General features: G+C 41.0%; 1 protein-coding gene across 2 annotated transcripts; it reads right to left on the reverse strand.

Annotated features, from left to right (window-relative positions):
* Window positions 1–25,007, reverse strand: LOC121573983 (zinc finger protein 616). 2 transcript variants are annotated; one of them, XM_041886421.2, is made up of 3 exons: window positions 24,729–25,007; window positions 13,252–13,560; window positions 1–1,415 (listed from the first exon to the last, which is right to left on the reverse strand). In XM_041886421.2, the coding sequence occupies exons 1-3, from the start codon at window positions 24,919–24,921 to the stop codon at window positions 607–609; spliced, it is 1,311 nt and encodes a 436-aa protein (XP_041742355.2). In that variant the 5' UTR covers window positions 24,922–25,007; the 3' UTR covers window positions 1–606. The 2 variants fall into 2 exon arrangements, 1 of the variants encoding a protein (XP_041742355.2); XR_006002132.2 differs by lacking the exon at window positions 1–1,415 and adding an exon at window positions 22,624–23,025 and having other exon boundaries at window positions 12,173–13,560.
* Between the last annotated feature and the right edge of the window lie 2,158 nt (window positions 25,008–27,165).

The following is a 27,165-nucleotide window of genomic DNA, read 5'->3' on the forward strand; positions in this document are numbered from 1 at the left end:
GACAATAAATATATTGGTTTATTTATTATGTGCATATTTGCTCAATTCAACATATCAAACATTTGGATTGTAATAAAGGAAATTCATCCAAATATACATTGAGTACAGATGTGAACAACAATTACCGATAAGAACCATTAGACATGAGGTCCAGTCAATACCTAACAAATCATATTTCGTTCGAGCACCAGGTAGGTATTTACACTGCCGATAGGAAAAGAGTATGAGAGAGATAGTACCGCTACCAGACAGAAGAGACTGCCTAGAGTGTAGCCTGTTTGCCAGATAACCAACGGAGAGGATGGATAAGACACGTCAATGTAAACACAGCACAGGGGGTAACCCAACTAACAATATCTCATGCAATAATAACGGTTAGAGCAACTCCGAGACAACTTCATAGAGGCAATAAAGAAGCCAGTTATCAACATTAGATGATTTGCAATCATTTGTATTCATTCAGTGAGGAGTATGTAGGTGCACGAATGTGTGTTTGCAGTTCAAAACAAATGTCCCAAAATCTTTCAGGCCATACACGATAGTCCCACAATAAATCAATTCATTCAGTTCAAGCTATATCCTGCATTCATAACCGCGGTGCAAACATTATGGCTTAGGCCTAGATTCAATCAGACCATTATGAGAAAAACCACACGATCTGGTTTTGTTTTTATGTTGTTTTAACTGGAATGATGTGGTAAAGCCTTTTTTGCACAAAGAACATCTATATGGTCTTTCCCCTGTGTGATTCCTCATATGCACTCGCAGATGTCCAATATGACCGTAGCATTTACCACATTCAGTGCAGAAATAAGGTTTCTCCCCTGTATGGGTCCTCATATGCCTTTTCAAAGAAGATTCCCAATTGAACCATTTGCCACAAACATGACACCTGTATGGTTTCTCCCGGTTGTGAGAAACCATATGCACCTTCCTCATATGCCGCTTCAGATGTCCGAACTGACGATAGAATTTGCCGCAGACATTACAGCGATAAGGTTTCTCCCATGTATGGGTCTTTATATGCCTTTTAAGATCCCAGTTACGTTTGAAACATTTGGCACAAATATGACAAGTAAATGTTTTATCTGATACTCTGTAGCAGTCTCCATCAGGTTCTGTTTTCATCTCTTCAGTTGTGTTGGTGGGTGAATCCACAATTTGGATTTGGAAAAGATGCGAGGGCTGAGGTGGTTCCTGATTTTCCACAGAGGAAGGAGTGAATATGAACTCTTTGGTATCAGACTCTAGTCCTTTAAGCTGCTCTCCCCCCTGACTGGTCCAGAGTTCCTCATGTTCCTCTTTTATCTGTTTGGACTCTGGGTCCTTCTGCCCCAGACTGGGGCTCCACTCCTGCTCACAGTGCTGCTTAGGAGGAACCTCTTCAGACACCGGGAGAGAAAGCTGCTGGAGGTCTGGAGAGAAGGATAGCAAATAAAAATAAGTTTTTTATACATATTTTGATAAGAATTGGGGCCCTATGGCCTATGGAGTTGTTTTACATCAATTCAAATCACTGACTGCACCCCTTTTTAATTTGAATTACTTGCCCATGGTAGAAGTGGTCAGAAAGTGACTTTTTGGACATGAATACCAAAACATCTAAAGTTATCTATCGGGATTTCGCCTTTCGGATAGGATTAAATGCATAGAAATAGAATGGACAAATCATTGACTTGAATGGGGACTTCCGTTCTATTCATTCTATTCCTATGGATTTAATCGTATCTGATAGCTGAAATCTGGATAGATAACTTTTGAAAAACTGGGCCCAGGAGATAGAGGTGCTCAAAGTTCACACATTTTGCATACCTCACCCAACCATGAGACATCCATGTCTTCATCACTGAAAAAAGATAAATGGTTGAGTTTGATATAATTTGAAAGCTTACAAACAGGGTTGTCAATCTTTTCTATGATTTCTTGAATTATTATTTTTAAATAAAAATGTCTTTAACCTTTGAAAGATAAATGTGGTCAAAGACCAACTAGAGCAGCACCGCCCCCTCAAGATTCTGAGCCTGCCTGGCAGGGTTGGTCCTACAAAGCTAGAGCCCACTGATGGGAGAGCATAATATACAAGGAAATTCTCAAAGCTGCTAATGAGAACCTTGACGACCTTGTACCTAGCCGGTGGGGAATCCGGTGGGGTGCCCCCCACCCAGGTAGTGGTAGTGCTGGCAACACTGGATGCAGTAACCCATCGGGAGGGGGTCACACCCAGACAATCAGAGGGGGGGCATATTATTGTGGCCCTGGTGGCACAAAATAATCAAAGGTCTGACTGCACGGAGATGCTTGGGAAGAATGGTTACAACTGTGGACCAGAGTGTTTGTGTCTCAGGGGAAGAGGTTAATCAAATCTCAAATATTTGTCAATTTTTGCTCAATCTTGCATGCTTTCTCAAACAGCTGTAACTGTATATGCATTCGTAAAATCCGGTCCTTTCTTGAGATGGGCTCTGGGATGTAACAACCGTTGAGCATCTGAGCTTATGGTTGATTGTGGAGGAAAGGGGTTGAGTGTGTTAAGAGTATGTGCGTGTGTGTGTGTATCCCACATCTGTTGCAAGGGGGTAAGGATGTTAGGAAGAATATAGGATGAACCACAACAATTGTTTGATAAAATAATAATTGCTTTACAAAAATGTAATGTAATACAATGGCAATCCGGGTTATATGTAACAATCCTTCGCATGAACTGCCAACATTATTACGCATATTAATTGATAATGATGGAAATTAAGATATGCAAGATATTTGAATAGATATATATTTTTAATAGATATATATATATATATATTGAGGTGAGAGCATTGGAAATGCTTTTGGCAGTTGACCTGCTTCTGTTTTGTGGGTGGCACTGTGTGCTGTTTTTGAAGGATGGGTCCTGGCCTCTCGGAGGGCCTAGGGATCCGGGGGGACGGGGTGGTATGCCGATCACTGGGATGACAACCCAACTTGGGATGGGGAGGGGCTTTAGCGGGGGGAATAGTGGAGAACAATTGGAGGGTTACTTAGTAGCAATGCAAATATCATGGTACAGCTATATGGACACTCAATCACTATGGTATTTTTATTGGTAAATGTACAAACATATATTATGATAAATAGATTTGAAACTTGTATCTCATTATGGTAAGTGGTGAAATAAGTATAGCCAGTTATAATTATAATGGCTTAGCAGATAATAACAAAAGAATAACAATATTTACATGGTTCAAAGAGAAGGAATATAATATCTATTGTTTACAGGAAACTCATTCAACAATTCTAGTTGAAGTTGTGTGGAAAAAGGACTGGGGGGCTAAATATACTTCTCCCATGGGCAAAGAAACTCAAAAGGGGTGATGATATTAATTAACAGTAATTTCGATCCAAATTTGCAAATTGTCCAAAAATCCACAAGGTAGATGGATGATTTTAAATATGTTATTGGACCATAAACAGATATGGCTCATTAACCTTTATGGACCAAATAATGATGATCCACACTTCTTTGACAATATATATAATAAATGATCAACCCTGCAAGCAATACAAGACTCTATTATCATGGTGGGAGATTATAATACTGTTTTCAATAGCTCAATGCACCGTAAAGGAAATCAAACTACAAACTATCACCCTCATGCTCTTAAGGAAATCATGAATGTCATGGATACATTAGAACTCGTAGATGTATGGAGGCTTAAATATCCTGACCTAGTGAGATATACATGGCAGAGACTCAATCAAGCTGGTTGTCTTGACTTCTTTCTTATGTCATTCTCGTTGGCACCAAAAGTTTAAAAAGTGTTTATAGGACACAGAATGCGGTCGGACCATCATATAATTGGCATATACATTACTCTTACTGAATTTCCACGTGGGCGAGGATATTGGAAATTTAATCAAAGCCTATTGGATGATAACTTGTTTTTAACTAGGACAGAGGAATTTATAACTGATTTTTTCCGACATAACATACAGTTGAAGTCGGAAGTTTACAAACACTTAGGCTGGAGTCAATAAAACTCGTTTTTCAAGCACTCCACATATGTCTTGTTAACAAACTATAGTTTTGGCAAGTCGGTTAGGACATCTACTTTGTGCATGACACAAGTAATTTTTCCAACAATTGTTTACAGACAGATTCTTTCACTTATAATTCACTGTATCACAATTCTAGTGGGTCAGAAGTTTACATACACTAAGTTGACTGTGCCTTTAAACAGCTTGGAAAATTCCAGAAAATTATGTCATGGCTTTAGAAGCTTCTGATAGGCTAATTGACATCATTTGAGTCAATTGGAGGTGTACCTGTGGATGTATTTCAAGGCCTACCTTCAAACTCAGTGCCTCTTTGCTTGACATCATGGGAAAATCAAAAGAAATCAGCCAAGACCTCAGAACAAAAAATGTGTAGACCTCCACAAGTCTAGTTCATCCTTGGGAGCAATTTCCAAACACCTGAAGGTACCACGTTCATCTGTACAAACAATAGTACGCAAGTATAAACACCATAAGACCACGCAGCCGTCATACCGCTCAGGAAGGAGACACGTTCTGTCTCCTAGAGATTAACGTACTTTGGTGCGAAAAGTGCAAATCAATCCCAGAACAACAGCAAAGGACCTTGTGAAGATGCTGGAGGAAACGGGTACAAAAGTATCTATATCCACAGTAAAACAAGTCCTATATCGACATAACATGAAAGGCCGCTCAGCAAGGAAGAAGCCACTGCTCCAAAACCGCCATAAAAAAGACAGACTATGGTTTGCAACTGCACATGGGGAAAAATATCATACTTTTTGGAGAAATGTCCTCTGGTCTGATGAAACAAAAATAGAACTGTTTGGCCATAATGACAATTGTTATGTTTGGAGGAAAAAGGGTAGTAGCTTGCAAGCCGAAGAACACCATCCCAACCGTGAAGCACGGGGGTGGCAGCATCATGCTGTGGGGGTGCTTTGCTGCAGGAGGGACTGGTGCACTTCACAAAATAGATGGCATCATGAGGAAAGAAAATTATGTGGATATATTGAAGCAACATCAAGACATCAGTCAGGAAGTTGAAGCTTGGTCGCAAATGGGTCTTCCAAATGGACAATCACCCCAAGCATACTTCCAGAGTTGTGCCAAAATGGCTTAAGGACAACAAAGTCAAGGTATCGGAGTGGCCATCACAAAGCCCCATCCTATAGAAAATGTGTGGGCAGAACTGAAAAAGCGTGTGCGAGCAAGGAGGCCTACAAACCTGACTCCAAAAACTCAAAAACTTACACCATCTCTGTCAGGAGGAATGGGCCAAAATTCACCCAACTTATTGTGGGAAGGTTGTGGAAGGCTACCCAAAACGTTTGACCCAAGTTAAACAATTTAAAGGCAATGCTACCAAATACTAATTGAGTGTATGTAAACTTATGACCCAATGGGAATGTGATGAAAGAAATAAAAGCTGAAATAAATCACTCTCTCTACTATTATTCTGACATTTCACATTCTTAAAATAAAGTGGTGATCCTAACTGACCTAAGAAAGGGAATGTGTACTAGGATTAAATGTCAGGAATTGTGAAAAACTGAGTTTAAATGTATTTGGCTAAGGTGTATGAAAACTTCCAACTTCAACTGTTGGTACAGCAAATCCCCTTATTGTATGGGACCTTTTTAAATGTGCCTTTAGAGGACATGCAATTCAGTACTCATCTCGAAAACAAAAGCAATTTAGGTCAAGAGTCCACACTAACAAAGGAAATAGAAGGTCTAACAGAACCGATAGATAGCAATAAAAACGGTAACAGAGGCTCAGAATAAATTAGAGGAAAAACAAAAATAAATGGAGAAACTTATTCAAGGAAGATCAAATGTAATATATTATACAAATAAAGCAAACTGGATGGAATATGGGGATAAATGAACCAAATTATTTTTTTATCTTCAAAATAGAAATGCTACCAAAAATAATTTACTGAAACTGGTTACAAATGACGGAGTCACCCATGATCCACCAAATTATATTTTAAATGAGGAAGCAAAGTACTTTAAGCATATGTTTTTGTTTCAGTCGCCTCAATCTGAAGCTAATTGTAGGGATTTTATTCTATTGTAATGTAAAATTAACAGCCATACAGAAAGACTCATGTGAAGGTGAAATTACAGAGGAGGAACTTCTGGATGCAATTAAAGACTTTAAGTCCGGGAAAACTCCAGGGTTGGATGGTATACCAGTCGAGGTATACAAACCTTTTTTGATATACTCAGAGGACCGTTATTAGCATGTTTTAACCACTCCTATGTAAATGGTAGATTATCAGACACTCAAGAAGAAGGTCTGATTTCATTATTACTGAAACAGGATACAAGTGGGAAATATAAAGATCCAGTCCATTAAAAAAATTGGAGGCCCCTTACACTTCAGTGTTGTGATGCAAAAATTATAGCAAAATGTATAGTGCATAGAATTAAAAAGATATTGTCGGATATTATTAATTCTAATCAGACAGATTTTTTACATGGACGATACATTAGAGATAATATAAGGCAAGTACAGGAAACAATAGAACACTATGAAAAATCTGGGAAACCAGGCCTGCTATTCATAGCAGACTTTGAAAAGGCATTTGATAAAGTACGACTGGAGTTTAAATATACAGTGGGGAGAACAAGTATTTGATACACTGCCGATTTTGCAGGTTTTCCTACTTACAAAGCATGTAGAGGTCTGTAATTTTTATCATAGGTACACTTCAACTGTGAGAGACGGAATCTAAAACAAAAATCCAGTAAATCACATTGTATGATTTTTAAGTAATTAAATAGCATTTTATTGCATGACATAAGTAGTTGATACATCAGAAAAGCAGAACTTAATATTTGGTACAGAAACCTTTGTTTGCAATTACAGAGATCATACGTTTCCTGTAGGTCTTGACCAGGTTTGCACACACTGCAGCAGGGATTTTGGCCCACTCCTCCATACAGACCTTCTCCAGATCCTTCAGGTTTCGGGGCTGTCGCTGGGCAATACGAACTTTCAGCTCCCTCCAAAGATTTTCTATTGGGTTCAGGTCTGGAGACTGCCTAGGCCACTCCAGGACCTTGAGATGCTTCTTACGGAGCCACTCCTTAGTTGCCCTGGCTGTGTGTTTCGGGTCTTTGTCAAGCTGGAAGACCCAGCCACGACCCATCTTCAATGCTCTTACTGAGGGAAGGAGGTTGTTGGCCAAGATCTCGCGATACATGGCCTCATCCATCCTCCCCTCAATACGGTGCAGTCATCCTGTCCCCTTTGCAGTCATCCTGTCCCCTTTCCATGCTTCATGGTTGGGATGATGTTCTTGGGGTTGTACTCATCCTTCTTCTTCCTCCAAACACGGCGAGTGGAGTTTAGACCAAAAAGCTCAATTTTTGTCTCATCAGACCACATGACCTTCTCCCATTCCTCCTCTGGATCATCCAGATGGTCATTGGCAAACTTCAGACGGGCCTGGACATGCGCTGGCTTGAGCAGGGGGACCTTGCGTGCGCTGCAGGATTTTAATCCATGACGGCGTAGTGTGTTACTAATGGTTTTCTTTGAGACTGTGGTCCCAGCTCTCTTCAGGTCATTGACCAGGTCCTGCCGTGTAGTTATGGGCTGATCCCTCACCTTCCTCATAATCATTGATGCCCCACGAGGAGGGTGATTGACCGTCATCTTGAACTTCTTCCATTTTCTAATAATTGTGCCAACAGTTGTTGCCTTCTCACCAAGCTGCTTGCCTATTGTCCTGTAGCCCATCCCAGCCTTGTGCAGGTCTACAATTTTATCCATGATGTCCTTACACAGCTCTCTGGTCTTGGCCATTGTGGAGAGGTTGGCGTCTGTTCGATTGAGTGGGTGGACAGGTGTCTTTTATACAGGTAATGAGTTCAAACAGGTGCAGTTAATACAGGTAATGAGTGGAGAACAGGAGGGCTTCTTAAAGAAAAACTAACAGGTCTGTGAGAGCCGGAATTCTTACTGGTTGGTAGGTGATCAAATACTTATGTCATGCAATAAAATGCAAATTAATTACTTAAAAATCATACAATGTGATTTTCTGGATTTTTGTTAACAGTTTAATTTATAACAATGGATATTCCCACTCAAGGCAACACACTGATGTGTGGAGCTCCAAACACCTTTGTGGTACCATTTGAAAGTGAACATTTCTAATTGTAATCACATTTTAATATATTTATCAGCCAAAACATGACACCCACCCGCGATTTAAGAGTATGCTGTCTCAAACGATGGTGGGCACAACACAAACACCTCAAATAATGTAAAATATGGTCTAAGCTACTACACACACACACAAATATAAACGCAACATGCAACAATTTCTAAGATTTTACTGAGTTACTGTTCTTTTAAAGAAATCAGTCAATTCAAATAAATTCATTAGGCCCTAATCTATGGATTTCACGACTGGGAATACAGCTATACATCTGTTGGTCACAGATACCTTTAAAATAAAAAGGTAGGGGCGTGGATCAGAAAACCAGTCAGTATCTGGTGTGACCACCATTTGCCTCATGCAGCGCGACATCTCCTTCGCATAGAGTTGATCAGGCTGTTGATTGTGGCCTGTGGAATGTTGTCCCACTCCTCTTCAATGCCTGTGCAAAGTTGCTGGATATTGGCAGGAACTGAAACACGCTGTCGTACACGTCGATCCAGAGCATCCCAAACATGCTCAATGGGTGACATGTCTGGTGAGTATGCAGGCCATGGAAGAACTGGGACATTTTCAACTTCCAGGAATTGTGTACAGATCCTAGCGACATGGGGCCATGCATTATTATGCTGAAACATGAGGTTATGGCGGCGGATGAATGGCACGACATGGGCCTCAGGATCTCTTCACGGTATCTCTGTGAATTCAAATTGCCATCGATAAAATGCAATTGTGTTCATTGTCGGTAGATTATGCCTGCCCATACAATAACTCCACCACGGGGCACTCTGTTCACAACGTTGACATCAGCAAACCGCTCGCCCACACAACGCCATACACGTGGTCTGTGGTTGTGAGGCCGGTTGGACACACTGCCAAATTCTCTAAAAACAACATTGGTAACAGCTCTGGTGGACATTCTTGCAGTCAGCATGCCAATTGCACGCTCCCTCAAAAATTAAGACATCTGTGGCACTGTGTTATGTGACAAAACTGCCCATTTTAGAGGCCTTTTATTGTCCCCAGCACAAGGTGCACCTATGTAATGATTTCTGTATGGACCTCGCTTTCTGCACGGGGGCATTGTCATGCTGAAACAGGAAAGGGCGTTCCCCAAACTGTTGCCAAAAAGTTGGAAGCACAAAAACGTCTAGAATGTAATTGAATGCTGTAGCATTAAGATTTCCCTTCACTGAAACTAAGGGGCCTAGCCCGAACCATGAAAAACAGCCCCAGACCATTATTCCTCCTCCACCAAACTTCATAGTTGGCACTATGCATTGGGGCAGGTAGCGTTCTCCTGGCATCCGCAAAAAAACAGATTTGTCTGCCAGATGGTGAAGTGTGATTTATCACTTCCACTGCTCCAGAGTCCAATGGCGGCGAGCTTTACACCACTCCAGCCGACACTTGGCATTGCGCATGGTGATCTTAGGCTTGTGTGTGGCTACTTGGCCATGGAAACCCATTTCATGAAGCTCCCGACTAACAGTTATTGTGCTGACGTTACTTCCAGAGGCAGTTTGGAACTTGGTAGTGAGCGTTGCAACCAAGGATAGACGATTTCTAAGCGCTATGCGCTTCAGCACTCTTCGGTCCCATTCTGTCTGTGAGCTTGTGTGGCCTACCACTTTGCGGCTGAGCCGTTGTTGCTCCTAGACGTTACCACTTCACAATAACAGCACTTACAGTTGACCAGGGCAGCTCTAGCAGGGCAGAAATTTGACGAACTGACTTGTTGAAAAGGTGGCATCCTATGACGGTACCACGTTGAAAGTCACTGAGCTCTTCAGTAAGGCCATTCTACTGTCAATATTTGTCTATGTGCTCGATTTTATACACCTGTCAGCAATGGGTGTTGCTGAAATAGCCAAATCCACTAATTTGAAGGGCTTTCCACATATTTTTGTATATACAGTACCAGTCAAAAGTTTGGACACATCTACTCATTCAAGGGTTTTTCTTTATTTTTACATTGTAAAATAATAGTGAAGACACCAAAACTATGAAATAACACATATGGAATCATGTAGTAACCAAAAAGGTGTTAAATCAAAATATACTTTATATTTGAGATTCTTCAAAGTAGCCACCCTTTGCCTTGATGACAGCTTTGCACACTCTTGGCATTCTCTCAACCAGCTTCATGAGGCAGTCACCTGGATGCATTTCAATTAACAGGTGTGCCTTCTTAAAAGTTAATTTGTGGAATAATTTCCATCTTAATGCGTTTGAGCCAATCAGTTGTGTTGTGAGAAGGTGGGGGGGTATACAGAAGACAGCCCTATTTGGTAAAATACCAAGTCCATATTATGGCAAGAAAAGCTCAAATAATCAAAGAGAAACAACAGTCCATCATTACTTTAAGAACTTTGAAAGTTTTTTTCAAGTCAGTCGCAAAAACCATCAAGCACTATGATGAAACTGGCTCTCATGAGGACCACCACAGGAAAGGAAGACCTAGAGTTACCTCTGCTGCAGAGGACAAGTTCATTCGAGTTACCAGCCTCATAAATTGCAGCCCAAATAAGTGCTTCACAGAGTTCAAGTAACAAACACATCTCAACATCAACTGTTCAGAGGAGACTGCGTGAATCAGGCCTTCATGGTCAAATTGCTGCAAAGAAACCACTACTAAAGGACACCAATAATAAGAAGAGACTTGCTTGGGCCAAGAAACGAGCAATGGACATTAGACCGGTGGATATCTGTCCTTTGGTCTGGAGTCCAAATTTGATATTCTTGGTTCCAACCGCCATGTCTTTGTGAGACGCGGTGTGAGTGAACGGATGATCTCCGCATGTGTAGTTCCCACCGTAAGGAATGGAGGAGGTGGTGGTGGTATGGTGAGGGGGTGCTTTGCAGGTGACACGGTCTGTGATTTATTTAGAATTCATAGCACACTTAACCAGCATGGCTACCACAGAATTCTGCAGCGATACGCCATCCCATCTGGTTTGGGCTTAGTGGGACTATCATTTGTTTTTCAACAGGACAATGACCCAAAACACATCTCCAGGCTGTGTAAGGGCTATTTTACCAAGAAGGAGAGTGATGGAGTGCTGCATCAGATGCCCCGACCTCAACGAAATTGAGATGGTTTGAGATGAGTCGGACCGCAGATTGAAGGAAAAGCAGCCAACAAGTACTCATTCAAAGACTGTTGGAAAAGCATTCGAGGAGAAGCTGGTTGAGAGAATGCCAAGAGAGTGCAAAGCTGTCATCAAGGCAAAGGCTGGCTACTTTGAAGAATGTAAAATATATTTTGATTTGTTTAACACTTTTTTGGTTACTACATGATTCCATGTGTGTTATTTCATAGTTTTGATGTCTTCACTATTATTCTACAATGTAGAAAATAGTTAAAATAAAGGAAAACCCTTGAATGAGTAGGTGTCCAAACTTTTGACTGGTACTATATATGAACATGAAAAAGAATGTTAAAGATAATTAACGTTAAAGCTTAAAAATATAATTCAAAACCATTTTTTTGAATAAATCATTAAATAGTTTGACGACCCTGTTTGTAAGCTTTCAAATGATATAAAACTCAACCGTTTATATTTTTTGATGATAAAGACATGGATGTCTCATAGTAGGGGGGGGGTAAAAAAAAATTGGTCAACTTTGAGCATCTCTCTCAACTGTTTAGGCATTCAGGTCCAAAAAGTCCCTTTCTGACCACTTCTATCATGGGCAAACATGTATGGAAGGTTTCGTTCTAATCTACTGTAAAGGGGTGTAGCCAGAAAGTTTTTGAAATCATATGGAACGAGCCTTTGGTAATACTAAGACAACTAAATATACAGTAGATATTAAGTATCTGAGTAGGGAAACTAAATACACAAACAATGTCTTGGTGAATTGACTACAGCCATGGTAAGTGGTATTTTGAAGGAACTAGAAGGTATTGTGAGATTAAACTAGGATATGGAAAACAGACTGTAGGCCTATATATAAACAAACAACGTCAAAATGATATCCAATTAAAAAAACATATTTATTAAAACATACATTTGTTTTTCAATTTTACACAGTAATGTATCTCAGAAAAGACAGACTTTTGCATGCTGGTCATGTTTGAGAGCATCTGTAAATACATCTGCCTCGCAACCTAACAGAGGATAATAAAGTTTGCAGGAAGGAAACAGACAGTCGTGATCAATTTAGATTGAGATTGACTGGGAATGTGATCATCCCCAGGTTTAAAATGGCAGATTCAATGGTCAATTTGAAACACACCATATTTTAGAATACAGCTGTACAACTTTCTCTACAAACTATATTTAATGTAAAATATAATATTCATAAAGAAGTTGGAAACCGCTTACAAATCCTAAATATCTTGCCAAAAACAACAAATGTGACCTTTTGATGACGTTCTACAAGTCCATTAGTCGACTCATACTGATCCAAACAAATGACATGTTCAAGCTTCCTCCCTCTGGTGAATAAGGTGTTTCTCGTTTACTTTAAGGTTCCAAATCCAATCTCACTAAACCATTTTCTGAAGTCTTTGCACTGATGTGATTTCACTTGTTTGAATTTGCTGCTGGAGCATTTAAATGTGGACACAAAACACTTATGTGTTCTCCTCTGTGTGAATCATGTAATAAAAAAAAATTCCACTCCGGTTGAAGCATTTGCTGCATGAATTGCTCCGGTGTGATTCCTCATATGCCGTAACAGGTTCCTTTTCTGCCTGAAGGATTTGCCACATTCCTTGCACTGATACGGCCCCTCCCAAGCCTCGCGACTGTTACCAGCGCACAAATAAGACTTTGTTTTGGGTGTCGCCGGGATTATATTCCTCCCCTGCGCGTGCGTGGTTTTATGTGATTTTAATTGTGATGCCGTGATGAAGTATTCTCTACACAAAAAGCATCTGTATGATCTCTCCCCTGTGTGTCCCCTCATATGCACTGTCAGATTTCCTATCTGACTGTAGCATTTGCCACATTCACTGCAGCAATAAGGTTTTTCGCCGGTATGGGCCCTCATATGCCTTTCCAGACCAGATTTACAGTCAAAACATTTACCACAAACATGACAAGAAGGGTTTTCACCAATGTGACATATTTTCATCTTTATCTCTTTAGTTGTAGTGGTGGGTGAGCCCACAATTTGCATTTGGAAAAGATGCGAGGGCTGAGGCGGTTCCTGACTTTCCACAGAGGAAGGAGTGAATATGAACTCTTTGGGATCAGGCTCTAGCTCTTTAAGCTGCTCTCCCCCCTGACTGGTCCAGAGTTCCTCATGTTCCTTTTTAATCTGTGAGGGCTCTGGGCCCTCTTGCTTCAGACTGGGGCTCCACTCCTGCTCACAGTGCTGCTGCTCAGGGGAAACCTCATCTGGGAGATAGAGCTGATGTAGGTCTGGAGAAAAAGAAAGAAATCTTTCAAAACCATTAATTCCTTAACTATTGTCTTACATGGTTAGTTGGTACACATGTTCAATTTACACAGTGTACAAAACATTAAGAACACCTCTTAATATCGAGTTGCACCCCCCCAGCAGTGTTGCAGTTGTTGACACATACCGGTGCGCCTGGCACCTACTACCATACCACGTTCAAAGGCACTTAAATCTTTTGTCTTGCCCATTCACCTTCTGAAAGGCATACATACACAATCCATGTCTCAAGGCTTAAAAGTCCTTCTTTAACCTATCACCTTCCCTTCATTTACACTGATTGAATTGGATTTAACAAGGGACATCAATAAGGGATCATAGCTTTACCTGGATTCACCTGGTCAGTCTACAGTGCATTCGGAAAGTATTCAGACCCCTTCACTTTTTCCACATTACAGCCTTATTCTATAATGGATGTTTCTTTTTAAAAATGTCCCTCAAATCTACACACAATGACTCATAATGACTAATCGAAAAACAGGTTTAGATTTTCTGGGACATTTTTACAAATAAAAAACAAATACCTTATTTACATAAGAATTCAGACCCTTTGCTATGACACTCGGAATTGAGTTCAGGTGCATCCTGTTTCCATTGATCATCCTGTTCCATTGATCATCATGTTTCTACAACTTGGAGTCCACCTGTAGTAAATCCAATTGATTGGACATGATTTGGAAAGGCGCACACACACCTGTCTATATAAGGTCCCAAGGCAAAAATCTACATAAACTCACTGATAAAAACAGCAGCTTTTTGCTGTATTCTTTGACAGTCTCTTTCTGGTCATGGTTTAAAAAAGTTATGAAATCTCAGGTAGGCTAGCATCAAACTTTGCTGTAACTGGGGTCGTGGAAGCTGTAGGCATGGTGATTTGAGCTATCCGAATGGCCAGCGCAGTAGGCGCACTCAATTTAGCCACAGATCTCCCAGTCTGACGGGTAGGCGGAGTTTGTCTTTTCAGACAAATAAAATTGTTCAAAATGGGAACACTTTGCTAACCCGGTGCACAGGGCTTCTGAATCAAGTGCACCTACCGTCAACAGTGCCTTTATCCTTGGCTTTTCTACAGAAATGTTTGATTATCGACTAGGAATGACTTTAAGATCCACCAGTTGATCGCAATTGACCGGTTGGTGACCACTGCTATAGGCCAGTATGCACAACGATGTCGGCACATTTTCTGAAGAGCCAAAAATAAATCTGATAATTCTGGATCCTATTTTGACAGGTTGCACCTCAAAATATAAATCATGCATTCCCTGGATATGTTAGATGAAATAGCTTACTTTTTTAAATCATAGTCTAGAGCCCTGCAGCTAATGTAAAGTACCTGTCCATTTCTTTTTTAAATGTATCGTATTTGTTATCAAATGTTACATTTATCATACGACTTTTTGTCCATATCGCCCAGATGTAATTCAGAGTAATTTACCTTATACGGAACACAAGAGAGGAATGAATGTAGCTACCTACATTCGGCTAGACAGAGCCGAGAATTCTACCAAAGCAGGGCATAATGTCCAGTCAGAAAATATTGTTTTCCCTCTCTCCCCCCGTCAGATGAGTGGGCCTTTTGGCCTAAACCTAGTAGTTTTTAATAACTATCTTCTGTCTAGCCATTTAAAAAAAGTAGGCTATAATCCCTTCTCTCCATTCAATTTGAATAGGACTTTGGGCAAGACAACGCTTTCATCGTTTTATGCATGCATGCATGGCTTTCTCCTGATCAAACAATGAATGACTAACGGAGTTCCATTTCCATTAGATTTCTAAAAAAAGTAAGGTAGTAGGGCTGGGAATTGCAAGGGACCTCACGATACAATATTATCACCATACTTTGGTGCCGATACGCTATGTATTGCTCTTCTCACGAATCTGTATGTATTGCGATTCACTACTGTGATTTTCATGCGATTTGATGTTCCATACATATTGCTCACTATATGCCTGCTGCAGATATTTTCATGACTGAAAAAAACAAACAAAAAAGTAAGAGTGCTGAAAGCATGTTGGCTCACTATTTTGAAATAAGTTGGAGAACAAGCCGAAAAATACCAACATTTTGGCGCAACTCTTAAAAAAAAAAAAAATCGATACTTGGAGTCAAATGAACGATATAATATAGTCTAAAAATAATATTGGGATATGTAACTATCGATTTTTTCCCCTCACTATAAAGGTAGCCAGGGGACTAATAATGAGAAGGAACAAACAATAGCAATAGTCTATAGAAAAATCTCATGACAGGTTTAAGCTTATTTAGGGTTGAACCGATAATGATTATATCGAATATCGTGATTTGCAAGACAAATCTATTTGAACTTTACAAATCAAAACTGTGCAGTTTTGTCAGAGGAACCAAAACGGAGAGGGGCTTACTGGAATTTATCCAAAACGCTATGCAAGTAGCCTTGTCGTTTTTGAACTTTGTAGGCTTTTTAAATGGTCTTTAAAAATGGGCAGAAACTTAATGAAAGGCATCTTGCAGAAGTAAATTCAGCCACAAACACAAATATATATCTTATGACCGCATTTTCATGAATTTGATGATATAATCATCAAGCCCCTTCAAAAGACCAGGGACATGAACACGGAAGTATGAAGTAGGAACATGTCACTTGCACAGGGTATATAAAACTTGTTTACGTTGCAAAACATTTTATAAAACATTTTGCAACGGAATCCTACTAATGAATACTCCCCTGAATTGGGGTAAGTACTCATACCTGTTTGACTCGTAGTTCAACCACGTGCACGTGTTGACCTACGTTAGTTACGACTAAAAGGAGAGAAACCGCAAGCCCCAAGTAGAAGACCTCATTCGAATACTTTTCGAAGCAGCCTTATTCCTTCCCTATGTGCAAAAGACATTGAAAATATGTAATTCTGGTTGAAAAAATGTTTAACGTCTTGTGCTCACTAAGTCCCTCCCTTCCATGTGGTCTTCAAATGGGAAAAAAACGTAGCGCAATGGTCTTCAGTGCAAAAACTTCATGAAAGGCATCATGCAGAGTAAATACATTTTGTAGATTCAATTTAATAAATGTTCTGCGTTTTCATTAATTTGATAATATAATCGTCAAGTTTATTCAAAAGACCGGGGACATGAACACTGAAGTATGACGTAGGAGAGCGTTACTTGCAAAGGGTTTAGAAACTCTAGCAACAGACAAAATGTTTTGCAATTGAATCCAACTAATGAATGCCTCGTAGTTCAACCAGGTGCACACAATTATGAATATAAACCCTGGATTGTGGATGCTATGTATTGGCAAATGAAAGGCTTTGAAGAAACCGGTCGGCCATATTGGCACTCCTCAGAAGAAGCAGTCCTCCATAGGAATGAATGTATTTCTACAGTATTTCAAATTACATGTTTCAAGGACAAAAATACATGCATTTAATCATTTTTTGTTGTAGTGGGGACAGTACCTTAAGGAAATTGTTAGATATGTGTATTGTTATGTTTAGTAAGCATTAAAAAGGAGAATTAACATTATAATATAAAAAAATTTTACTCAAGCGATAATTTCTGGAGCACGCATTTTGGAGTGCACTTCCTTGTTTCTCTCGCTACTGCACGCATGTAAGTAGGGGCATGCTACCGGCACAGGTACTAGCTAGCTAGCTAGTTACGTTGTCAGTCACTCACAAGATCAGCCAGGGGACGAACAGGGGACTGAATACTTTTTTGTTGTTAGGTTATTTGCTGAATATTGTTGAAAATGGTTCGCAGATGTGCAATCCCAACACGCGACAACTGTTGAGGAAAGCTTGTTCATGGAATCAGGCAGAACTAATTTATCAGCAATAAGAGGTTTATTCAAGCAATTGCAAGGAAGCTTACCCTCCGGCTGAAACCGGAAGAGCAACTTGTTCATATACAAATTACAGCCTTTTTATACTTTATCTACACAAAGAACAATACCCGCTTCTAGGAGGAGGCAAGTTTACAAAAAGCATTTAAACAAATGAAAGCAGGTTCTAACCAGTTCTCACAGCCTGTGTCTCTAAGTTAGAGGAGTGATATGATCTTTAAAGCCTAACCAGAGGAAACTAGATTTCCACCTGGCTTTTAGAAAGAATTCAGACCCCTTGACTTTTTCCACTTCGTTAGGTTACATCCTTATTCTAAAATGGATTAAATAAAAAAATCCTCAATCTACACAAAATATCCCATGACAAATCGAAAACATGTTTTTAGAAATGTTTGCACATTCATAAAAAATAAAACAGAAATACCTTATTTACATAAGTATTCAGACCCTTTGCCGAGAGAGAAATTGAGCTCAGGTGCATCCTGTTTCCCATTGATCATCCTTGAGATGTTTCTACAACTTTATTGGAGTCCACCTGTGGTAATTTCAATTGATTGGACATGATTTGGAAAGGCACACGCCTGTCTATATAAGGTCCCACAGTTGACAGTGCATGTCAGAGCAAAAACCAAGTCATGAGGTCGAAGGAATTGTCAGTAGAGCTCCGAGACAGAATTATGTCGAGGCACAGATCTAGGGAAGGGTACCAAAATATTTCTGCAGCATTGAAGGTCCCCAAGAACACTGTGGCCTCCATCATTCTTAAATGGAAGAAGTTTGGAACCACCAAGGCTCTTCCTAGAGATGGAGAACCTTCCAGAAGGACAACCATCTCTGCAGCACTCCACCAATCAGCCCTTTATGCTAGAGTGGCCAGATGGAAGCCACTCCTCATTAAAAGGTTTGCCAAAAGGCACCTAAAGACTCTCAGACCATGAGAAACAAGATTCTCTGGTCTGATGAAACCAAGATTGAACTCTTTGGCTTGAATGCCAAATGTCACGTCTGGAAGAAACCTGGCACCATCCCTAAGGTGAAGCATGGTGATGGCAGCATCATGCTGTGGGGATGTTTTTCAGCGGCATGGACTGGGAGACTAGTCAGGATCGAGGGAAAGATGAACGGCACAAAGTACAGAGAGATCCTTGATGAAAACCTGCTCCAGAGTGCTCAGGACCTCAGACTGGGGTGAAGGTTCACCTTCAAACAGGACGACGGCCCTAAGCACACAGCCAAGACAATGCAGGAGTGGCTTCAGGACAAGTCTCTGAATGTCCTTGAGTGGCCCAGCCAGAGCCCGGACTTTAACCAGATCGAACATCTCTGGAGAGACCTGAAAATAGCTGTGCAGCGATGCTCCCCATCCAGCCTGACAGAGCTTGAGAAGATCTCCATAGAAAAATGGGAGAAACTCCCCAAATACAGGTGTGCCAAGCTTGTAGCGTCATACCCAAGAAGACTTGATGCTGTAATCGCTGCCAAAGGGTGCTTCAACAAAGTACTGAGTAAAGGGTCTGAATACTTATGTAAACGTGATATTTTCGGGTTCTCTTTTAATACATTTGCACAAAAAATGAAAAACCTGTTTTTGCTTTGTCATTATGGGGTAGTGTGTGTAGATTGTTGATGGGAAAAAAACAATTTAATCCACTTTAGAATAAGGTTGTAACGTAACAAAATGTGGAAAAAGTCAAGGGGTCTGAATAATATCCGCACGCACTGTAGATAATGAGCTTCTAATAATTCACTCCTCTGTGTGGTATGTAAAGAGGTTACTGAACAACTGTGGAAAATTACCAGTGACTAGTATTATTCAACTCAAGAGACTGTAACAAAACCATTTTGCACCCACACAATGCAATGACAAAACATAGCTAGTCCGATAACTTTTCACAGACTTCCTTTGGACGACCCAGATTTACTGAGGCTTTGTCTGGTTGTTATTAAAAGACGCATAAACACTCCCATCCACAGACTTTGTGCGTTGGCCCTACGGGGTGGTAGCAAGCATTTCTCTTCTGACGACTTCTGTAAACCACCAACAAGAAAAATAATTGGTAAAAACACATTAAGAAAACAGCTATACGAACCATTGAAGGATGTCGCTGCGCCTGACTAGGACCAGCAGAAATTGAAATAGAGGTAAGAGATATGCTATAACGTTAGCTAGCTAGCTACTAAAGTAGCAACACTGATGAAAGGGGGAACACTGAGTCTGTTGTTACAGTGAGGGAAAAAAATATTTGATCCCCTGATCCCCCAAGTTTGCCCACTGACAAAGAAATGAACAGTCTATAATTTTAATGGTAGGTTTATTTGAACAGTGAGAGACAGAATAACAACAAAATCCAGAAAGTATTTCACCCCCTCTCAATCAGAAAGATTTCTGGCTCCCAGGTGTCTTTTATACAGGTAACGAGCTGAGATTAGGAGCACACTCTTAAAGGGAGTGCTCCTAATCTCAGCTTGTTACCTGTATAAAAAAAGACCTATCCACAGAAGCAATCAATCAATCAGATTCCAAACTCTCCAGCATGGCCAAGACCAAAGAGCTCTCCAAGGATGTCAGGGACAAGATTGTAGACCTACACAAGGCTGGAATGGGCTACAAGACCGTCGCCAAACAGCTTGGTGAGAAGGTGACAACAGTTGGTGCGATTATTCGCAAATGGAAGAAACACAAAATAACTGTCAATCTCCCTCGGCCTGGGGCTCCATGCAAGATCTCACCTCGTGGAGTTGCAATGATCATGAGAACGGTGAGGAATCAACCCAGAACTACACGAGAGGATCTTGTCAATGATCTCAAGGCAGCTGGGACCATAGTCACCAAGAAAACAATTGGTAACACACTACACCGTGAAGGACTGAAATCCTGCAGCGCCCGCAAGGTCCCCCTGCTCAAGAAAGCACATATACAGGCCAGTCTGAAGTTTGCCAATGAACATCTAAATGATTCAGAGGAGAACTGGGTGAAAGTGTTGTGGTCAGATGAGACCAAAATCAAGCTCTTTGGCATTAACTCAACTCGCCGTGTTTGGAGGAGGAGGAATGCTGCCTATGACCCCAAGAACACCATCCCCACCATCAAACATGGAGGTGGAAACATTATGCTTTGGGGGTGTTTTTCTGCTAAGGGGACAGGACAACTTCACCGCATCAAAGGGACGATGGACGGGGCCATGTACCGTCAAATCTTGGGTGAGAACCTCCTTCCGTCAGCCAGGGCATTGAAAATGGGTCGTGGATGGGTATTCCAGCATGACAATGACCCAAAACACACGGCCATAGCAACAAAGGAGTGGCTCAAGAAGAAGCACATTAAGGTCCTGGAGTGGCCTAGCCAGTCTCCAGACCTTAATCCCATAGAAAATCTGTGGAGGAAGCTGAAGGTTCGAGTTGCCAAACGTCAGCCTCGAAACCTTAATGACTTGGAGAAGATCTGCAAAGAGGAGTGGGACAAAATCCCTCCTGAGATGTGTGCAAACCTGGTGGCCAACTACAAGAAACGTCTGACCTCTGTGATTGCCAACAAGGGTTTTGCCACCAAGTACTAAGTCATGTTTTGCAGAGGGGTCAAATACTTATTTCCCTCATTAAAATGCAAATACATTTGTTAACTTTTTTGACATGTGTGTTTCTGCATTTTTTTGTTGTTGTTATTCTGTCTCTCACTGTTCAAATAAACCTACCATTAAAATGATAGACTGATCATGTCTTTGTCAGTGGGCAAACGTAGAAAATCAGTAGGGGATCAAATATTTTCTTCCCCTCACTGTATTTAGTTTATGTTAGCTAAAAGTTTGCTTGCTACCTAGCCAGCCTCACAAGTGTGTGTTTTCGGGATAGGGTAAACTAGCTATTTTCATGTTTGTGCTTCGCTAATATTTGTTATATCATTCCGCAAAACACGTAGTTTGCCAACGTTAGATGACTTAGGCCGCTTTCACATATCCCCTGTATGATTTGGATCCTGTAGCTTTTGTTTGATTGGCTAGGTGTACCTATAGTTAGGTCTATAACGCATGAGTGAAACGCAATATCGTACCCAGGCGAGTCACGTTGAACTTTTTGTCCATTGTAAACAAGCTAGCTACCTAGCTAGCTAACAACATGTAGAATATGCGTCTCACATATCACATCCTGAAACAGTTATGTACAGGTCTTGTGAAAGCAAAACGTTTTCTGTACAAATGTCACCAATGCTCCCCGAAACAGAATTTCAAATGTGAAAACGCCCCTAAATTGAACATGAGCTTGAGGTAGATACAATGCCACTGTATTGAGTGATGCCATGATTATATTATTGGGTACACTAATGTGTAGAATACATAGTTTGGGAACCTGGCTCGGGTGTGTTTTACACTTCTATTTATCCATGATATGCAGGCTCGTGTCGGTTGCAGCACAGAAATCAGTGGGTTGCCCATGGCTGCTGAGATTTCCAGTGTACCAAAATCAACTCCTCACCTAGCAAAAGCCAACCTGGAACCCATGAAACAACTGCATCAGAATCTGTAGATATCACAGAACTGAGATTGCTGCTCTCCAGTCCACAGCAGGCAAACCCACGCACAACGCGTTCCACCTCAGGGGTCTACCATGCTTTACCCTTACCATCTGGGCAAGAGCAATGGTAATATATGTATTTTTTTTTATAGTTAACTGAAATAATACTACTTATCAAAACAGTTATCAATAATGCTTTCGCTTATATGTATAAAAAATATTGTCACTGGAAACCTCAAGTGGGGATTTTTCAAGGCTATATGTTACATGTATTGTAAGGACTATTTGAGCTTGTACACATTTGCAGCTGAAAGTAGAATTGCAGTATAAACTAAAAAAATAATGAATGCAAAAGGAGAATAGAAAGGGGAGGGAAAGGTGATGAGCCAGTGTAGACACCGGTGGGTGAGGGGTACTTGTTGCGGATGGTGCTGACAAAGCAACTGAGTAACACTCGTCTCTGACCACATCCAAGTCGTTCGCCTTTCAATCCCCATTCCAAGAGCACTCTGTAAGCCACAAGTCTATATTGCCGAATTTTTTTTTTTTATAAACATCAGCTCGCTGTGCGAAAACAGAATAACACTAGGTTGGCCTACTGAAAACCATATGAGTGACTGATTACATATTTCACACAGCCTATAATACTGTAATGCTGGGAAGTCTATTTATCACACACAAACTACCTGTACTTACTTTAAAATCGACAGCTGGCCATTAGGTCCCTCTGGCCAAGGTCTCTTCTTCCAGTTTATTTTCAGTACATGGAAAAAAGGTTTCTACAACTGATGGGTTTATGAGGGTCGGAAAAGTCATTGTCACTGGTTACACAGGATGGTGGGCTTGCGGGACAACATTGACTCGTCGCCGGACAATTCTAGATTTTCCAAGGCTGGCATAAGCAGGTCCCAATCCGCACAGTAAAGACACTTGTCTTCAGTGGGCTTCATTTGGAATTGCAGGTACACAGGTACACCACCGGTTCCCAGATAGTGAGTCGAGCCTCAGCTGCTAGTTGAATATCTGCCTCAGCCTCTGTCTGCTCCGTCTCTCTCCCTCTCCATTCTCTGTCATCCTCCATCTGTCGAAGATCGTCATCTGTGTATTGCGGTTCAAATAAATAAGCCTTGCCTCCTCGTATTCGTAGTCAGACATGTTGGTAGCATAGTAGTTTGAAAGAAAAAATTATTAGTAGGCTTGGTAGATTAGAAGCTCTGTGTTTACAGTAGGGCTGGGCGATATATTGAATTAATTTGAATGTATATTTTCGTGCAATGATCTAAATGCCTGTAACCCAAGAATGAAGGTTTTTTTTGTTTGACATAAAGCCCCTCCCCTGCCACTCACAACAAAGACGAAATATTGCTTCTTGTCAGAGAGGAAGAAGTTGTTTAAACTCACTATTTGCATTTGAGGTTTGATCCAACTGAATTGGTCATATGGACACCGAAACACTTAGAGACATTATTTTACTGTAATAGATGAGAACTTACCCTTTTTATGTCCCAACTCCCAAAATGTAGACCAGAGCAGACCCAACTAAAACGAGAGCATCAATTAATATGTAGGAACTGTATGCTCAGTTTGTCGCGCGCGGAATTGCGGTATCACGTACCGCTAGCAGTATTTTAGCCACAGACTTAAGCGCAAGCTGCCTAGTCTGTTTTATTAATGTGCAATGCGCATAAAAATATGCATTCATATAAGGAATTCTGAGAAATAAGCATGTTCTTATCTACCTGGCTAGTGCGCTTCTGAACCAACTTACACACTCGCAGTAGTGAGAGGAACGAGGAACTACACTCGCCGGAAATTATGGCTAGAGTTTAACAAAATTGATTATAACCTTGCGGATAAAGTCCGGTATGACACAATTTCATGTGTATAACATTAAAGACCTGCAGAATGAGGCTAATGAAGTCAATTGCTGGTGGGTTAAGTTTCTCAAAAACAATTGAAATTGCACAAAAAAAACGGGTTGGGATGTTCTATAAACGCAGCTTTCCAAACCTGTTCCTGGAGAACTACCATCCTGTAGGTTCACTCCAAACCTAATCTAGTACACCTGATTCTAATAATTAGCTGAACCAGGCTAGTTACAACTGGGGTTGGAGTGAAAACCTACAGGAGGGTGAGCGCTCCAGGAACAGGGATGGAGACCCCTGTTCTATAACATGCCATTTTAAAAAACCATAGTGAAATTCTCTTTTAAGGTGTTTGTAATATAATAAACGTGGCAAAAACAAATGCAGACATTAATAAATGCATTTCTATAGCTTCCAAAACATATTTTTTACAATATGGAGAGTGCCAAGATGGAGGCGCTGTGCTTCAAAACATTACCCCATGTCAGACATCTAGTATAAATCATTGGGTGCACATGTGTTGATTATGTTCTTTACGACTATGAGAGTATCCGCAAAACCTAGGAGAAGACCTCGACTTTTCGAAGCAGCCTTATTCCTTCCATATGAGCAAAAGACGTTGAAAATACGTATTTTGGGTTGAAAATACGTCTTCGCAACGTATTGTGCTCACAAAGTCCCTTCCACGAGGTAGGTAATCAGTGATCTGTAAATCAGTGGATAATCAGTAGTTTCCAAATTCATCCCATTGTTTTCACCAATCTTATTTGGGAAACTCGGTGAACCCTTCCCAAATCAGGACCCCACCCCCCATAGAAGAAGCGGTGGGCCGTAGCCTAAAACATAGAGATCCTATTAAATTACTGTTAGTATTCTAATTCCTAATTATATGCTACACGTTTCAAATCGTGACTCTGTACAATAGTTGCTACAAACCTGCTCGATGTAATTTTATCTCGGGATTGAAAACCAAATCCAGCAGCCGCCGTAAACGCTTGATCTCCTCCTTCGAACTGGAAATTTCGTTCTCGTATTCTGTTATAGTTTTTTCCACTTCCACATATATCTCCACAGCAGCCGCGGTTAGTCGCTTGTTAAGAAACACATTCAACAACTGTAGTTTGGACATTTTGCTGGAGATAAAGTAAAAGTCGGACAGCCAGAAAAGACTAGCCAACGTTAGTAGGCTGGTCAAGAAGGAACACAAACGTATCTGCAAATGTTCTTCTTCAATGGGGTTTATCTGCGGTTGGCATCCAACGTATAGTGCATTACCGCCACCTACTGTACTGGAATGTGGGCAAGAGACAGGGAGAAACTAAATCAAATCAAATTGTATTGGCCACATGCGCCGAATACAACAGGTGCAGACATTAGTGAAATGCTTACTTACAGCCCTTAACCAACAGTGCATTTATTTTTAATAAAAAAGTAGAATAAAACAAAAAAGTGTTGAGAAAAAAAGAGCAGAAGTAAAATAAAATAACAGTAGGGAGGCTATATATACAGGGGGGTACCGGTGCAGAGTCAATGTGCGGGGGCACCGGCTAGTTGAGGTAGTTGAAATCCTACCTGCCAACCCCGTTTCTCATAAAAAAGATAACAAAATATTTGACACTATATCTAATGACGTTCTACTCAATATACTCTTTCAACTAATTTCCTGTATCCCCTTCTCCCTCATACTAGATCTCATCCTCTCTCTATCCCTCTGATACTGCCCACACTGTGGCAATACATGCTCCACGGTCTCTATTTCCTGACAATAATCACACTTTCCTGATGGATGCTTTCCTATCACATTTAATGTCTTATTCAACTGGCTGTGTCCCACCCTTAATCTTGTAAAAATAGCCTCCTCTCTTCTGTCCCTTCCTGCCGTCCTCCCCTCCCCGACTTTCCTCTGTACTTGAAATAAATGCCTTCCCTTATTAACTATATTCCACTGCTCCTGCCATCTCTGCACCATCACTGTATATATCAGTCTTTTTGCCTCTGCCTTGCTCATTAAAACTTCAACATCAACATCCCTACTACTACAGTGAGGTGAAAAAAGTATTTGATCCCCTGCTGATTTTGTACGTTTGCCCACTGACAAAGACATGATCAGTCTATAATTTTAATGGTAGGTTTATTTGAACAGTGAGAGACAGAATAACAACAAAAAAATACAGAAAAACGCATGTCAAAAATGTTGTAAATTGATTTGCATTTTAATTAGGGAAATAAGTATTTGACCCCTCTGCAAAACATGACTTAGTACTTGGTGGCAAAACCCTTGTTGGCAATCAGAGGTCAGACGTTTCTTGTAGTTGGCCACCAGGTTTGCACACATCTCAGAAGGGATTTTGTCCCACTCCTCTTTGCAGATCTTCTCCAAGTCATTAAGGTTTCGAGGCTGACGTTTGGCAACTCAAACCTTCAGCTCCCTCCACAGATTTTCTATGGGATTAAGTTCTGGAGACTGGCTAGGCCACTCCAGAACCTTAATGTGCTTCTTCTTGAGCCACTCCTTTGTTGCCTTGGCCGTGTGTTTTGGGTCATTGTCATGCTGGAATACCCATCCACGACCCATTTTCAATGCCCTGGCTGAGGGAAGGAGGTTCTCACCCAAGATTTGACGGTACATGGCCCCGTCCATCGTCCCTTTGATGCAGTGAAGTTGTCCTGTCCCCTTAGCAGAAAAACACCCCAAAGCATAATGTTTCCACCTCCATGTTTGACGGTGGGGATGATGTCCTTGGGGACATAGGCAGCATTCTTCCTCCTCCAAACACGGCGAGTTGAGTTGATGCCAAAGAGCTCCATTTTGGTCTCATCTGACCAGAACACTTTCACCCAGTTCTCCTCTGAATCATTCAGATATTCATTGACAAACTTCAGACGGGCCTGTATATGTGCTTTCTTGAGCAGGGGGACCTTGCGGGCGCTGCAGGATTTCAGTCCTTCACGGCGTAGTGTGTTACCAATTGTTTTCTTGGTGGCTATGGTCCCAGCTGCCTTGAGATCATTGACTAGATCCTCCCATGTAGTTCTGGGCTGATTCCTCACCGTTCTCATGATCATTGCAACTCCACGAGGTGAGATCTTGCATGGAGCCCCAGGCCGAGGGAGATTGACAGTTCTTTTGTGTTTCTTCCATTTGCGAATAATCGCACCAACTGTTGTCACCTTCTCACCAAGCTGCTTGGCGATGGTCTTGTAGCCCATTCCAGCCTTGTGTAGGTCTACAATCATGTCCCTGACATCCTTGGAGAGCTCTTTGGTCTTAGCCATGGTGGAGAGTTTGGAATCTGATTGATTGATTGCTTCTGTGGACAGGTGTCTTTTATACAGGTAACAAACTGAGATTAGGAGCACTCCCTTGCGCCTA

Source organism: Coregonus clupeaformis, chromosome 9, assembly GCF_020615455.1.
Source record: "Coregonus clupeaformis isolate EN_2021a chromosome 9, ASM2061545v1, whole genome shotgun sequence".
NCBI classification, from domain to species: domain Eukaryota; kingdom Metazoa; phylum Chordata; class Actinopteri; order Salmoniformes; family Salmonidae; genus Coregonus; species Coregonus clupeaformis.

Bases quoted from the DNA above. Each gene is read 5' to 3' on its own strand.
- LOC121573983 (XM_041886421.2), bottom strand. From the start codon at position 24,921: ATGTCCAAACTACAGTTGTTGAATGTGTTTCTTAACAAGCGACTAACC. The intron at 13,561-24,728 runs GTTTGTAGCAAC...CTTTTTCTCCAG, and splicing joins GATAAAATTACATCGAGCAG to ACCTACATCAGCTCTATCTC. The intron at 1,416-13,251 runs GTGAAAACCCTT...CCTTCTCTCCAG, and splicing joins GATGAAAATATGTCACATTG to ACCTCCAGCAGCTTTCTCTC.